At 40.5% G+C, this 14,908-nt stretch overlaps 1 protein-coding gene across 3 annotated transcripts in view; it reads left to right on the forward strand.

Moving 5' to 3' along the window:
• neurl1aa (neuralized E3 ubiquitin protein ligase 1Aa) overlaps positions 1–14,908 on the forward strand; it is a 104,761-nt gene that overhangs the window by 20,337 nt on the left and 69,516 nt on the right. For 2 of the 3 annotated variants that reach the window (XM_062027167.1, XM_062027168.1), the window contains exon 2: positions 5,662–5,912. The exons of the other annotated variant lie outside the window; for it this stretch is intronic. In XM_062027167.1, coding sequence (XP_061883151.1) covers positions 5,662–5,912 — 251 coding nt within the window. The remainder of the gene's footprint in view (positions 1–5,661; positions 5,913–14,908) is intronic. 3 annotated transcript variants of the gene reach the window in all.

Consider the following 14,908-nt stretch of genomic DNA (forward strand, 5'->3'; position numbering starts at 1 on the left):
TTGACCACATCTGCAATTAGTTTTCACTTTGTTGACTCCTGGCAAACGGAAGGCATGTGTTTTGACCTGATCTTATTGTTGCATAGTGTGGCACTGATCAAGACCTGGAGATACAAGAGGTTGCTTAGGAACATGAACTCACACATAGCAGCTGCGCCGCTTTAGAACTCGGTAATGCATTCAGCTCAATTTGCCTTGGACCATATGCACCAGCTGCTCTCCTGTGGCTCTGCCTAAGACAAAAGGCCACATCAATGCTTTTAGTGGGGACGCTTGCAGAATGAAATAGTGTAGGGGTCTTTGAGATAAAAACGGTGAGGAGGAGAAATTGGGAAACAAAGATACTCAGAGACCACCAAGCTGATGGTTAACCGGCTACATGTAACATCTGCTGCTGATGAATGAATTTTCATCAGTTTTACACAACAATAGCTTAATATCTGTTAAAGTAAATAAAAATAATTAAATTGTTAAAATTAACTTTGATCATTACGTTTATTACGCATGTGCCTCACAATACGAAGGTCCTGAGTTCAATCCCGGGCTCGGGATCTTTCCGTGTGGAGTTTGCATGTTCTCCCCGTGACTGCGTGGGTTCCCTCCGGGTACTCCGGCTTTCTCCCACCTCCAAAGACATGCACCTGGGGATAGGTTGATTGGCAACACTAAATAGGCCCTAGTGTGTGAATGTGAGTGTGAATGTTGTCTGTCTATCTGTGTTGGCCCGGCGATGAGGTGGCGACTTGTCCAGGGTGTACCCTGCCTGCCGCCCGAGTGCAGCTGAGATGGGCTCCAGAGCACCCCGCGACCCCGAGGGGGACAAGCGGTAGAAAATGGATGGATGGATACATCACAATCATTTTGCACCATGGCCTTAAAGGCCTACTGAAACCCACTACTACCGACCACGCAGTCTGATAGTTTATATATCAATGATGAAATCTTAAGATTGCAACACATGCCAATACGACCGGGTTAACTTATAAAGTGCAATTTTAAATTTCCCGCTAAACTTCGGGTTGAAAAACTCCTTTGGATATGACGTATGCGCGTGACGTAGCCAGTAGAACAGAGGTATGGCTCCCCCATTAAAGCCAATACAAAAAGCTCTGTTTTCATTTCATAATTCCACAGTATTCTGGACATCTGTTTTGGTGAATCTTTTGCAATTTGTTTAATGAACAATGGAGATTGCAAAGAAGAAAGTTGTAGGTGGGATCGGTGTATTAGCGGCTGGCCGTAGCAACACAAGGAGGACTTACTTGGATGGCAGACGCGCTAGCCGAACGACCTCACCTTGACTTCCTCCGTCTCCGGGCCGCCAACCGCATCTGTGATCGGGTGAAGTCCTTCGTCGCGCCTTCGATCGCTGGAACGCAGGTGAGCACGGGTGTTGATGAGCAGATGAGGGCTGGCTGGCGTAGGTGGAGCGCTAATGTTTTTATCATAGCTCTGTGAGGTCCGGTTGCTAAGTTGCTAAGTTAGCTTAAGCGTCATTAGCAACAGCATTGTTAAGCTTTGCCAGGCTGAGAATTATTAACCGTGTAGTTACATGTCCATGGTTTAATAGTATTGTTGATCTTCTGTCTATCCTTCCAGTCAGGGATTTATTTATTTTGTTTCTATCTGCATTTGAGCCAGATGCTATCACGTTAGCTCAGTAGCTAAAGAGCTTCGCCGATGTATTGTCGTGGAGATAAAAGTCACCGTGAATGTCCATTTCGCGTTCTCGACTCTCATTTTCAAGAGGATATAGTATCTGAGGTGGTTTAAAATACAAATCCGTGATCCACAATAGAAAAAGGAGAGAGTGTGGAATCCAATGAGCCAGCTTGTACCTAAGTTACGGTCAGAGCAAAAAAAGATATGTCTTTCACTGCATTCTAGTCCGTCACTCTAACGTTCCTCATCCACGAATCTTTCATCCTCGCTCAAATTAATGGGGTAATCGTCGCTTTCTCGGTCCGAATCGCTCTAGCTGTGTTGAAAACAACAGGAAAATATGAGGAAGTGAACAACTGAATACGTCACGCTACTTCCGGTAGGGGCAAGGCTTTTTTTTATCAGAGACCAAAAGTAGCGAACTTTATCGTCGTTGTTCTATACTAAATCCTTTCAGCAAAAATATGGCAATATCGCGAAATGATCAAGTATGACACATAGAATGGATCTGCTATCCCCGTTTAAATAAATACATTTCATTTCAGTAGGCCTTTAATACCGTAATAATATTGTACTGTGAGATTGTAATACCGTTAAATCCCTACTATCTATCTATCTATCTATCTATCTATCTATCTATCTATCTATCTATCTATCTATCTATCTATCTATCTATCTATCTGGGGACCCCTGATCTAGATCTATCTATCTATCTATCTATCTATCTATCTATCTATCTATCTATCTATCTATCTATCTATCTATCTATCTATCTATCTATCTATCCATCCATCCATCCATCCATCCATCCATCCATCCATCCATCCATCCATCCATCCATCCATCCATCCATCCATCCATCCATCCATCCATCCATCCATCCATCTATCTATCTATCTATCTATCTATCTATCTATCTATCTATCTATCTATCTATCTATCTATCTATCTATCTATCTATCTATCTATCTATCTATCTATCTATCTATCCATCCATCCATCCATCCATCCATCCATCCATCCATCCATCCATCCATCCATCCATCCATCCATCCATCCATCCATCCATCCATCCATCCATCCATCCATCCATCCATCCATCCATCCATCCATCCATCCATCCATCCATCCATCCATCCATCCATCCATCCATCCATCCATCCATCCATCCATCCATCCATCCATCCATCCATCCATCCATCCATCCATCCATCCATCCATCCATCCATCCATCCATCCATCCATCCATCCATCCATCCATCTCTATCTAATTGAATAAAGCTTCTGCAAGTATTGTTGATTCCTTGCAAATGAGCATAGTGCTGTGTTTTGGTTCAGTTACACGTTGGTACTTCATTTGAGAAAGAGGCATGGCTAATAAAAACAGTGCTCAGTCCATTTCTTAATACTTTGGGGATGTTGGGAGCATTCAGCTCCTCTTATTCTAATTGCAGAAAAGAGAGTGTTTTTTTTTTTTTATAGAAATAAACTGTAAAACCAAAAAAGGTTATATGCATAGAATTTAAATGGTTGAATCAATACAAGCAGGATTCTAATTGCTTTTGTATGTGACTAGGGATTTAACTCATATCACGATTATTGTGAAAAACATTATTTTGATGGTATTGTTGAATGTGCTGAAACAGTACTTACTGTGCACACACACTGAAATCGTTGAACCAAGTTTCATTTAGAAAAAATAAAATAGACAATAAAAAAACAATAACATTAATATTCTGGCCTCTTAAGAGCCATAGTATATGTGTTTATATGTGATAGTGTTTTTTTTTGTAATAACGGTTGTGTGCTTCAAGTCCGGTTTAGGTGAAGTCACGCGAGTTCTGTAATTTCCTATGAGCACAGCATGTCGGTTCAAAGTGCACTACTGAATAACTTGCTGTTGTTGTTCAGACAGCAATTTGTTTAGATTTAAGTATTTTGTTTCCTAATTGGGAAGGATATTAACGTCTCTTGTATTCATGTTAGCATTTAAGCTAGCTAGTGTAAGTCGGTCATTGAGTTTAAGCAAAGTGCTGTTATCAATCCCAGTTTTACAATAATTTTAATTTAAAACGACAATACCACCCATCGGGAGTTTTACCGCGGTTTAACATAGACACCGTTTATTATTACATTACTATATTTGACTAGTGCAGTGCTAACAACATGGCATTAAGGATGTAACGATATGGCAATTATGATTAAGCCCGGTTTTCGTGAACAAAAATATCACGGTCACAATATTTTAATTGTTGTATTGTTGAATGTGCTCAAAACGTACTTATACACACATTGAAATCTTTTAACCAACTTATTTTAAATGATAATAACATTATTAGACAAGACATATTAATAGACATACAGTTGTGCTCATAAGTTTACATACCCTGGGAGAATTTATGATTTCTTGGCCATTCTTCAGAGAATATGAATGATTACACAAAAACCTTTCTTCCACTCATGCTTAATGGTTGTGTGAAGTTATTTATTGGCAAACAACTGTTTACTCTTTTTAAATCAAAATGACAAAAGAACATACCCAATTGACCATGATCAAAAGTTTACATACCCCAGTGACTTTGATCTGTTAACATGCACAAAAGTTGACACAAACAGGTTTGAATGGCTAATCAAGATTCCAATCCTCACCTGTGACCGGTTTGTTTATAATTAATGTGTGTGTATAAAAGGTCAACAAAGTAATTTGGAGTGATGGCTTTCTTTGAAATGATTTGATTTGATTCTTCTGGCGACTCGACCATGCAGCCCATTTTTCTTCAAGTGCCTCCTTATTGTGCATCCTGAAACAGCCACACCACAATTTTTCAGAGAGTCCTATATTTCAGCTGAAGTTATTTGCGGATTTTTCTTTGCATCTCGAACAATTTTCCTGGCAGTTGTGGCTAAAATCTTTGCTGGTCTACCTGAATCCCTCATTTTCCACTTCTTAATCAGCGTTTGAAAACTGCTGATTGGCATTCTCAATTTCTTGGATATCTTTTTATACCCCTTTCCTGTTTTATGCAGTTCAATTATCTTTTCTCGCAGATCCTTTGACAATTATTTTGCATTCCCCATGACTCAGAATTCAGAAACATCTGTGCAGCACTGGATAAAAGATACAATGGTCTGTCAGAAGCCCAGAAACTCACTGACCTTTTATACACACATAATAATTACAAACAAATATGTCTCAGGTGAGGATTGGAACCTTGATTAGCCATTCAAACCTCTTTGTGTCAACTTTTGTGCATGTTATCAGATCAAAGTCACTGGGGTATGTCATTTGGGTACTTTCTTTTGTCATTTTGATTTAAAAAGAGTAAACACAGTTGTTTGCTAATAAATAGCTTCACACAACCATTAAGCATGAGTGGAAGAAAGGTGTTTGTGTTATCATTCATATTCTCTGAAGAATGGCCAAGAAATCATAAATTCTCCCAGGGTATGTGTTTTCATGCTTCACTGATAGTGTTTTAGTCTTAGTGTTATCAGTTTTAATGGCTAAGCTTTAGGAAAAGTGTGTAAAGAAAAACATCTGCTTTTGATTTATTGATTTTGGCGGGCTTTGAACGCACCGTAAAAACACCATCGTCTCATTTTCAGCAGAGTACAGAACAATGAAGTTTTCGCAGAGCAGAGCTTGCAAGAACAGCTTTTAGGTTCAATGTGCACAATTGAATATCTTTGTTGTTCAGACAGCAATGTGTGTACGGTATATACGTTTAGATTGAGGTATGTCGTTTTTTTAATGGGGATATATGTTAATATTTTTAGTTTTCATGTTAGCATTTAAGTTAGTGAGCTGGTGCCAGTCAGTCCGTGATTTAACCAAAGTGCAGTTATCAATCACGGTTTTTTCGATAATTAACCGTCAGGAGTTTTACCTCGGTTATCTTTAATATTGTTCATTTTTTACATCCCTACTTGGCATCATTCTAATACTTTTATGGTCTAGTCAGATTGTTCTAAGGCCAACGTTGTCTCTTTTGTGTCCAGACTCCCTTGGTGGCCCTTTTCCATCCACATCCCACCGCTGTCACCATAAACCCAAGAGATGCCTGCCTATCCAGTGTGGCAGTGTCGGTGGTCCCCTTCCTGTCAGCCCACTTCTCTTCCATCCCAATGCGAAGGGTTCCCAAATTGTCATGGACCTTACCCAGAAGACAGTCAAGAGGCAGGGTAGTTTCTGCAATGCCATCACCTTCAGCAACAGGCCTATAGCCCTGTATGAGCAAGTCCGCCTCAAGGTAATTAATATAAGTGCACCTAATAGCACTTTTGAGTCCTTTTTCTGTTGGTTTTTGTGGAGATAAAAGTGTGTCCTTTTATGCAATCAAACAAAACGAATATTTACAACAAAAATTATTATTCAAACAATGTTGTACTAAATACTTGTTTTTTTTTCCCACAAAAAAAACCCATCCTGAAACAATGTGCTTTGTTTGTGTTTGTTTGAGGTTCTTTGGTTGTGTCTTCCGAATCCTTTTTTCCGGTTGCGAATTAACTTCAACCTTGTGGACGGGGCTTCTTCTGAACAATATTTTAGGATACTTTTTATTGACCAGTCTCAAGTGATGGTGTGACTAGGATTGCAAAGGGATGGAAAGTTTCTGGAAATTTACCACGGGAAGTTAAGCTCGGGAAGTTTAGAAATATTGACCATTTTTTTGATTATTCAAAATTGGACACCGTCCATGGGAATTAATGGGAATATATGGGAATTAATGGGGAATTACAATAATTATATATTATTGGGCACTTGTCTATATGCTGCTGCATCGTTGTGGCATTTTTGACATAGCTCTTTGCACAGTATTTGCAAATGTACACAGCCTTTCCGCCTACATTGGTTGGGGTGAAATGTCTCCAAACATCATACGTGGCATTATTCTGTTTGTATGTATTTATTCTTGTAAAACACTAATGCAATGCCACACACAGACATAAATAGTCAGCTAAACAATTGGAGTAGTCTTTAAAAATATTTTACTGATGGACAAATGAATAGAAATAGGCTAGATTAATAAATGAACACTCAATCAGCATGCTAAATCAAACTATAACCTACATTCTTGTAAATGGTAAATGGGTTGTACTTGTATAGCGCTTTTCTACCTTTTGTATGACAACAGAATGGCGAGCAGAACAGAAGTCAGAGGAAACTACACGTTTTGATTTAGTATTTGCTAGTTGAACTTTACAGATCACAAAAAAGGTCAATTCGGATCACTAACGTTGTTAGCATAAATGAATGGGATTTAACATAGAGAAAAGTAGCATCACGGCTAATGGAGAAATATTTCGGTTCATTATGAGACTGTGGTGGTATTTAAACCTAATAGCTACGGATATTGGCCCCAAAACCATTTAATAAGTACATGAACAGCTATCTAGCTTGAGTGGAAGTCTGCTACAGTAGTCTACAGTCATACAGTAACAAGCAATTATACCTCTATTAAACTTAAATACCATAGATCAAATATATTTACCCCAGTAATATCATCAACACTTACCTGACTGGATGAAGTCCTTGGGCTGAAATACTAGTGTGGCCTCAGTAGCCCTGCTGTAGTGTGTAGCACCCTGGGAATTATCTGTGCATGTGATGGAAGAATGCACTGCACATGTGATGGAGGAATGCACTGTGCAGGGTTGAAATTCTACTGAATTTGCATTACATCAGGTTGTTTTAGCTAATAATAATGCTGGCATGTTGCATTCAATGTTTATTCCCATTAATTTCCCGTTAATTCCCAAATATTCCCGTTAATTCCCTTGGAAAGTTTCCAACTTTGAATATTCCCGGAATTTTGCAACCCTAGGTGTGACTACTGATTACTTCTCCCCTCACAAGATTAGACGCCTCTACTATTCAGCAGGAATTCTGTTCATCCAGGATCATTTTGAAGATTGGATCAGGGTAAAAATAGGGCTTCACAATTAATCAAATTTTAATCGTTATCGCGATTTTGGCAGCTACGATTAGGGTGATTGTCTGCGATATTAACATTTAAAAAGCAGGCTCCGCTGCATATGAAGTCGAGCACTTTTCACAACCAACAGTCAGCCAACCACAAGGGGGCGACTGAAAGAGAGTGGACTATTGAGTAAAAGTGAGTGACAATGAAGGTTGACAATAGATTGATTACACCGGTGCCCTCCAATTCCGAAGAGTGAACCACAGGGTGTCAACTAGAGCTGAAACGATTCCTCAAGTAATTTGAGTAATTCGATTACAAAATATATTTGAGGAATTTTTAGCTGCCTCGAGGCTTCGTTAATTTTTTTTACGCATTTTTCCTCGTTTAGTAAACAGTAGTCAAAGCTCGCGTTTCGCACAGACTGTTTAGGTTTTGCACATCATGTTTACGTCACAGATAATACTGCACTGCACAACACAGCTCTTTTAAATACGCTTGAGTTTAGAATACTTTTTCGCTGACATAACTCGCAATGGCAGACGCCGCAGAAAGCAGTGGACAAGAGCCATAGCAAAACGAAGCAATTAAGAAGCGACGGAAGTTCTCTAAGGTGTGGGAACACTTCACACTAAAATCGAAGGAAAACGCAGTAGTATGTAAAGATTGCAAAGTGTAGCTCGCATACCACAATAGCACGAGTTCGATGCTGTAGCACCTGTCGAGAAAGCATCCGATTGAGGTAAGTCATCTAATATCAAATGTAAATGCAAAAGCTGTGTTAGTAAAATAAATGTTATTCATTATGATAACCAGGATGTGTTCTCTCGCTCCTGCGAAGTCATCAAATGCCGGCAAAAGGTGTTGAAAACTAACAATGCTGTGCGAGCTGTCGTGTTCAATTAGCCTTTCGTTAGTAACCCCGCGGAAGTAGTCGTGCAAAGTTATTATGGTTATTCAAGTCATGCAACCACATGCTACTTGGATAGCTTTACATTTTTGGCAGGTTGAAAACAGCTCAGCGGATTTGCGTGGAGAAACCAACATTTAAACATAATCATCATCAAAAACGCACGAGAGACAAGAACTTCGTTTATGCGGTCACACCAACAATGGACGCATTTTAGCTGTGCGTGTCAGCCTTCAATAATGAAAACAGGCGTTTAGGAAATAAAAGACAATTAACCTACTGAGTGGCCTAGTGGTTAGAGTGTCCGCCCTGAGATGGGTAGGTTGTGAGTTCAAACCCCGGCCGAGTCATACCAAAGACCATAAAAATGGGACTCATTACCTCCCTGCTTGGCACTCAGCATCAAGGGTTGGAATTGGGTGTTAAATCACCAAAAATGATTCCCGGGCGTGGCACCGCTGCTGCCCACTGCTCCCCTCACCTCCCAGGGGGTGAACAAGGGGATGGGACAAATGCACAGGACAAATTTCACCACACTTAGTGTGTGTGTGTGTGTGACAATCATTGGTACTTTAACTTAACTTTAATTGGCACAATAAACCACGCACGCATTTTAGCTGTGCGTGTCAGCCTTCAATAATGAAAACAGGCGTTTAGGAAATAAAAGACAATTAGGCCAAACGCAATAATTGAGGGCACATCTTAACATGTATAATTAAACCTAACTAAGCAAAAATATGATTTATTTGATTACTCGATTAATCGATCGGGATATTCGATAGAATACTGGATTACTAAAATATTCGATAGCTGCAGCTCTAGTGTCAACAAGCGCGCATTTAAACCCCAGAACATGGCTGCACGTCTTGCTGCTCCCTCGCCCCCCCCCCGCTCATTCCTCGAAATGCTCCCGCTTGCACGGCAAAGCTGCATTGGTGTGCACATCAAAACAAATTGGGACACATATAGCATGAACAACACTTCCCTCCTTTCATCAACTTGCATAGTTTGCCCGTAACGTGAAGCTTATTTAGGGCTGCTCACTGAGCCGGCCGCCCGCCACGCGTGCAAAGCCCAAATGAACAGCTACAAAAGCGGGGAGTGCCCAAAGTATAGACTACTGTATTGTAACATCAACCGTGCCCCATGGGGCCCCATTTCCATCCGCCTCTCAAAGACACCAACATAGCGGTTGTAATAACGTTTTATTTGGTCGAAGACATGTGTCCTATTATAGGAAAGTGTACCCCTGGGAAAATGTATTCATAATTTATAATATTTATATTCAAGTTCATAGATTTGATATTTATATTCTAGTTGAAAACAGCCCTGTGAGGAATTTATAGTAAAGTTCATAGAAAGTTAATAGAATTAAAATTGATGGAGAATGTCAGACTATTTCATTCAGAAAGACTGTAGGTTAGCTAGCTCATTTAATTTATTATTATTATTTTTTTTTTATAATGTCCTGCCCAGCTTCTCAGGCAAATCATATAGTTGATGTAGATGCCCATATCGGCTGTTCAGATTTACTTTACAAAAGAGAAGTGTAGGATACTTCTCTTGTTGCCTTATTTGTATTTTGACTTTATTAAATGTATTTATATTATCATTTGGTGCAGCCGGGCCGGAGCAGGAGGGGATAGAAAGAGAAAAAAAAGGAAGACAGAGGGGGGAATTGTGGGGACAAGAGGGGGATTAGACAGAGAGACAAAAACAACAGCAAACACAACAACAACAACAGAGCAACATCAGCAAATACGACATGTACAAATATGATGGTAAAAGTAATAGCAAATAAGCAGTTAGCGAAAATAAAAAATAATACAGAAATGACAATGAGCATTAGCTAGCTCATTTAAAATATCCTAAACTTTTTTTTGACCCTGCCTCTTAAAATAATCGGGATCGAGAGTCTTCAGGAATCGGAATCGAAACAAAGAATCGGAATCGTTCGAATTCAAACGATACCCAACCCTAGTCCTATATATGTGAACAGTACAATGTGTTCCTTGTAGTATGTACCCTTTGTGCTTAATCCTATTTTTTCACTATGCAAGGGCATATCTATTTTTAGTCAGCCCTTTGTCTTTTGTAAATTGTATTTTATTATTGATGAATTATTCCTATTTAATTTTTTTGTTTAACATAATAGCCAGATATCTGAGTTATTGTGCAGAAATACCGGGAAATAACTACAAATGTGCGCTTCATTCGTTAACTGTGTTACAAAAAAGATCAATTAGACTGATACATAATGTTGGATATAGAGAACATACAAACCCTTTATTTATTGAGTCAAAAATAATTGAAGTTCGATGATTTGGTAAAATTGCAAACAGCTAAAATTATGCTGAGAAAAAACTGCTCCTCAGAGGAAAACTCTGACAAAACTGCTTGTAACTTCCGGTAGGAACGTCGTAGAGACATGAAACAAATACCTCTATGTAGGTCTTGTCTAGACCTACATTTCATAGATTGACATCCTTCAGCAAAAATCAACAGGAAGTTTGTAATCTCCATTTCAAAACAACATTTTTGTACCAAACGGTCACCAAACATCAAACATTATCTCCTCTGAGCGCGTTTGTCGTTTCGGCTTCAAACTGCTACAGGAGAGAGATTGAACCCTTCTGATTAAAAGATGCGTACGGATTTTTATTTAGTGCTACCGTTTTGATTTTACGAGCCTTCAAAGACCCGCAGCACTGATGCTGCTACGGTGCCAAAAATGACAACGAAACTGCGATTAGACCTTCTTTGGCCTCAATACACACAATAGCCTATAATGACAATGTGAACTCAGACACAACTTCCTCTAACTCCCAGTACGAATATCGTAGAGACACGAAACAAAAACCTCTATGTAGGTCTCACTCAGGACTACCACTGGACTAAAGTATTGGACACCTAGGACTTAATTATATATTACAAAACTGCTGTATTTAATCATTCACGGATGCCATTGTGCTACAAAAATAAGTCAGTAAATGAACATATGTATTTGTAAACGCTCTGAAGTGGGTAAGGGGTAGGATTAAATAAGCTTTGCTTCTTCCTACTCCTTTTCGGACATGATGTAAAGTGAAATGATATGAAATTGTGTGATGTATTATGCTGTGTTCATGTTCGAACACAGCGTACTGACAAAGCGCCATTCCGACGCGGCGGTGGCAAAGGCATGCAACCTGCACTCAACTTTTTTCTTATCGGCTACAAGAGTTTCCGTTCCATGCACTCCTGGTCAACAGCAGCGATGTCCGAGACCTAAGTGTGGACTTTCGATGCTGCAGATGCATCCATCCCGCTCTCTGCGTCTTACCTCAGACAGCCGAAGTTTCCCTCCACCCATGACTCTTCCCCGCCTGGCTGTGTGGGCTCAAAACCTGGACTTATGGCCCTTCCTTTGTGGCGGGAGCGCAGTTTGGCCACCCTCCGCCAGTTCTGCTTGCCATTCTCCTTTAGGGATCAGTTCTTTTGTAGAGATCCTGTTATGATCCCCCATGAAAGTTTGGACATTATTTCTAGCTTCCGTTTTTTTTGTATGTCTTAACCAGCACCTTCATTTTTCATTCTACTTCCTGCCTGCATCTGTTTCTCAGACATCTTATTTTGGCTTGATCACCAAGCCGCCAGTTAGCAATTACGATTCTCACCTGCTGGCAATCCCTAATCAGGGAGCTTCCTACGCCAACCCCGTTGGGAAGTCTGTGCCGGATCATTTTGCTTTGTTTTCTTTGTACTTCCATGCGGCATAGCTTTCCCTATGCTTCCTGTGCACTTCCCTGTTGCAGTAGTTTTGTCATTCAATCTTTTTTTACTAGCACCTCACAATATCAATCGGCTCGGGATCTTTCTCTGCGGAGTTTGCATGTTCTCCCCGTGACTGCGTGGGTTCCCTCCGGGTACTCCGGCTTCCTCCCACCTCCAAAGACATGCACCTGGGGATAGGTTGATTGGCAACACTAAATTGGCCCTAGTGTGTGAATGTTGTCTGTCTATCTGTGTTGGCCCTGCGATGAGGTGGCGACTTGTCCAGGGTGTACCCCGCCTACCGCCCGAATGCAGCTGAGGTAGGCTCCCCACGCGACCCCGAAAGGGAGAAGCGGTAGAAGATGGATGGATGGACTTCTCTGCCATCTCTGTATCATGGGGTTCGAACGAAAGCAACACAGAACGTAACAACGCACTCATTCCGTCTCTTTAATGCTCAGTAGCCGCAGCTGCGGACCGGTCAACGCTTGAAAATTTGTCCCACGGACGAGGGGGGGGGGGGGGGGGGGGTTATGGGATTTTTTTTAATTTTTGGTCATAAAGAAATACAATCATGTGTGCTTACGGACTGTATCCCTGCAGACTGTATAGATCTATATTGATATATAATGTATATATTGTGTTTTTTATGTTGATTTAATAAATAAAACAAAACAAAACAAAACAAAAAAAAAATATATATATATATTTATCTATATATATAATTTTTTTTAATTGTATTTTATTTTTTTATTTTTTTTTATTTCTTGTGCGGCCCGGTACCAATCGGTCCACGGACTGGTACCAGGCCGAGGCCCGGTGGTTGGGGACCACTGCTATAGACCACTGCTATCTATTGTCTAGGAATTGCAACTGCATGCCAAAGCTACTTGAATTTAACACTGTTTTTTGACAACCTTCACTCTTGTAATTGTGTGTTTCATATACAGTAGCATCAATTTTATTTTCCATATTTATTTTTATGAGGCTGCCTCCAGTTGGGAGGTGGACCGTCTGGTGTCCTGGTGTAGTGGCCTCAATCTGGAACTAAATCCCCCCAAAAACATCATCTTATTTTATTCTTAAATCAATTTTTTTTGGTTGTCTTAGCATTTCATGTAGCACCATTGCACAGAAAAAAATAAGTACATTGTGAACTCTCAATGACTGTAAAAATAAGAGTCTAATTTTACTTTTAATGTAATAGATTGATATTTCTGAGTGAGGTTGTTCTTTTTATGTAAACATATTTAATGATTGACTTTGTAAAACAAGGAAGAGATCTTGGACAACTTTAAATGGTAAATGGGTTATACTTGTATAGCGCTTTTCTACCTTCAGAGTACTCAAAGCGCTTTGACACTATTTCCACATTCACACACACATTCACACAATGATGGCGGGAGCTGCCATGCAAGGCCCTAACCACGACCCATCAGGAGCAAGGGTGAAGTGTCTTGCTCAAGGACACAACCGATGTGACTTGGATGGCGGAAGTTGAGGATGGCACGGCCGTGTTACCAACCGAGCCGAGCCGACCCCATTAATTTGATTCACAGTACAAACCACAGGAGGGAAACTACTCTCCCAACCGAGAGTTGGTGGGCGGCCGAGGGTGGAGTCGGCTCCCTTGGTTGCTTTGTTGGGTCTGCTCCTGTCTCTGGCCATGCTCCCCCCACCCCAGCAGACGATGGCGTGGAGCACCGCTGAAGATACCCCGGTGTATATGGGTGTTTACATGTGTTTTTGTTTGGTTGCTTGTCTACGCATGGTGCAATCGTGTGTGCGCAATGTACAAACCCTGTTTCCATATGAGTTGGGAAATTGTGTTAGATGTAAATATAAACGGAATACAATGATTTGCAAATCATTTTCAACCCATATTCAGTTGAATATGCTACAAAGACAACATATTTGATGTTCAAACTGATAAACTTTTTTTTTTTGCAAATCATCATTCACTTTAGAATTTGATGCCAGCAACACGGGACAAAGAAGTTGGGAAAGGTGCCATGAAATGCTCAGTCATTCACAAACAAGGATGGGGCGAGGGTCACCACTTTGTCAACAAATGCGTGAGCAAATTGTTGAGCAGTTTAAGAAAAACCTTTCTCAAGCAGCTATTGCAAGGAATTTAGGGATTTCACCATCTACGGTCCGTAATATCATCAAAGGGTTCAGAGAATCTGGAGAAATCACTGCACGTAAGCAGCTAAGCCCGTGACCTTCGATCCCTCAGGCTGTACTGCATCAACAAGCGACATCAGTGTGTAAAGGATATCACCACATGGGCTCAGGAACACTTCAGAAACCCACTGTCAGTAACTACAGTTGGTCGCTACATCTGTAAGTGCAAGTTAAAACTCTCCTATGCAAGGCGAAAACCGTTTATCAACAACACCCAGAAACGCCGTCTGCTTCACTGGGCCTGAGCTCATCTAAGATGGACTGATACAAAGTGGAAAAGTGTTCTGTGGTCTGACGAGTCCACATTTCAAATTGTTTTTGGAAACTGTGGACGTCGTGTCCTCTGGACCAAAGAGGAAAAGAACCATCCGGGTTGTTATAGGCGCAAAGTGTAAAAGCCAGCATCTGTGATGGTATGGGGGTGTATTAGTGCCCAAGACATGGGTAACTTACACATCTGTGAAGGCGCCATTAA

This window comes from Entelurus aequoreus, linkage group LG18 (assembly GCF_033978785.1).
Source record: "Entelurus aequoreus isolate RoL-2023_Sb linkage group LG18, RoL_Eaeq_v1.1, whole genome shotgun sequence".
In the NCBI taxonomy this organism is placed as follows: domain Eukaryota; kingdom Metazoa; phylum Chordata; class Actinopteri; order Syngnathiformes; family Syngnathidae; genus Entelurus; species Entelurus aequoreus.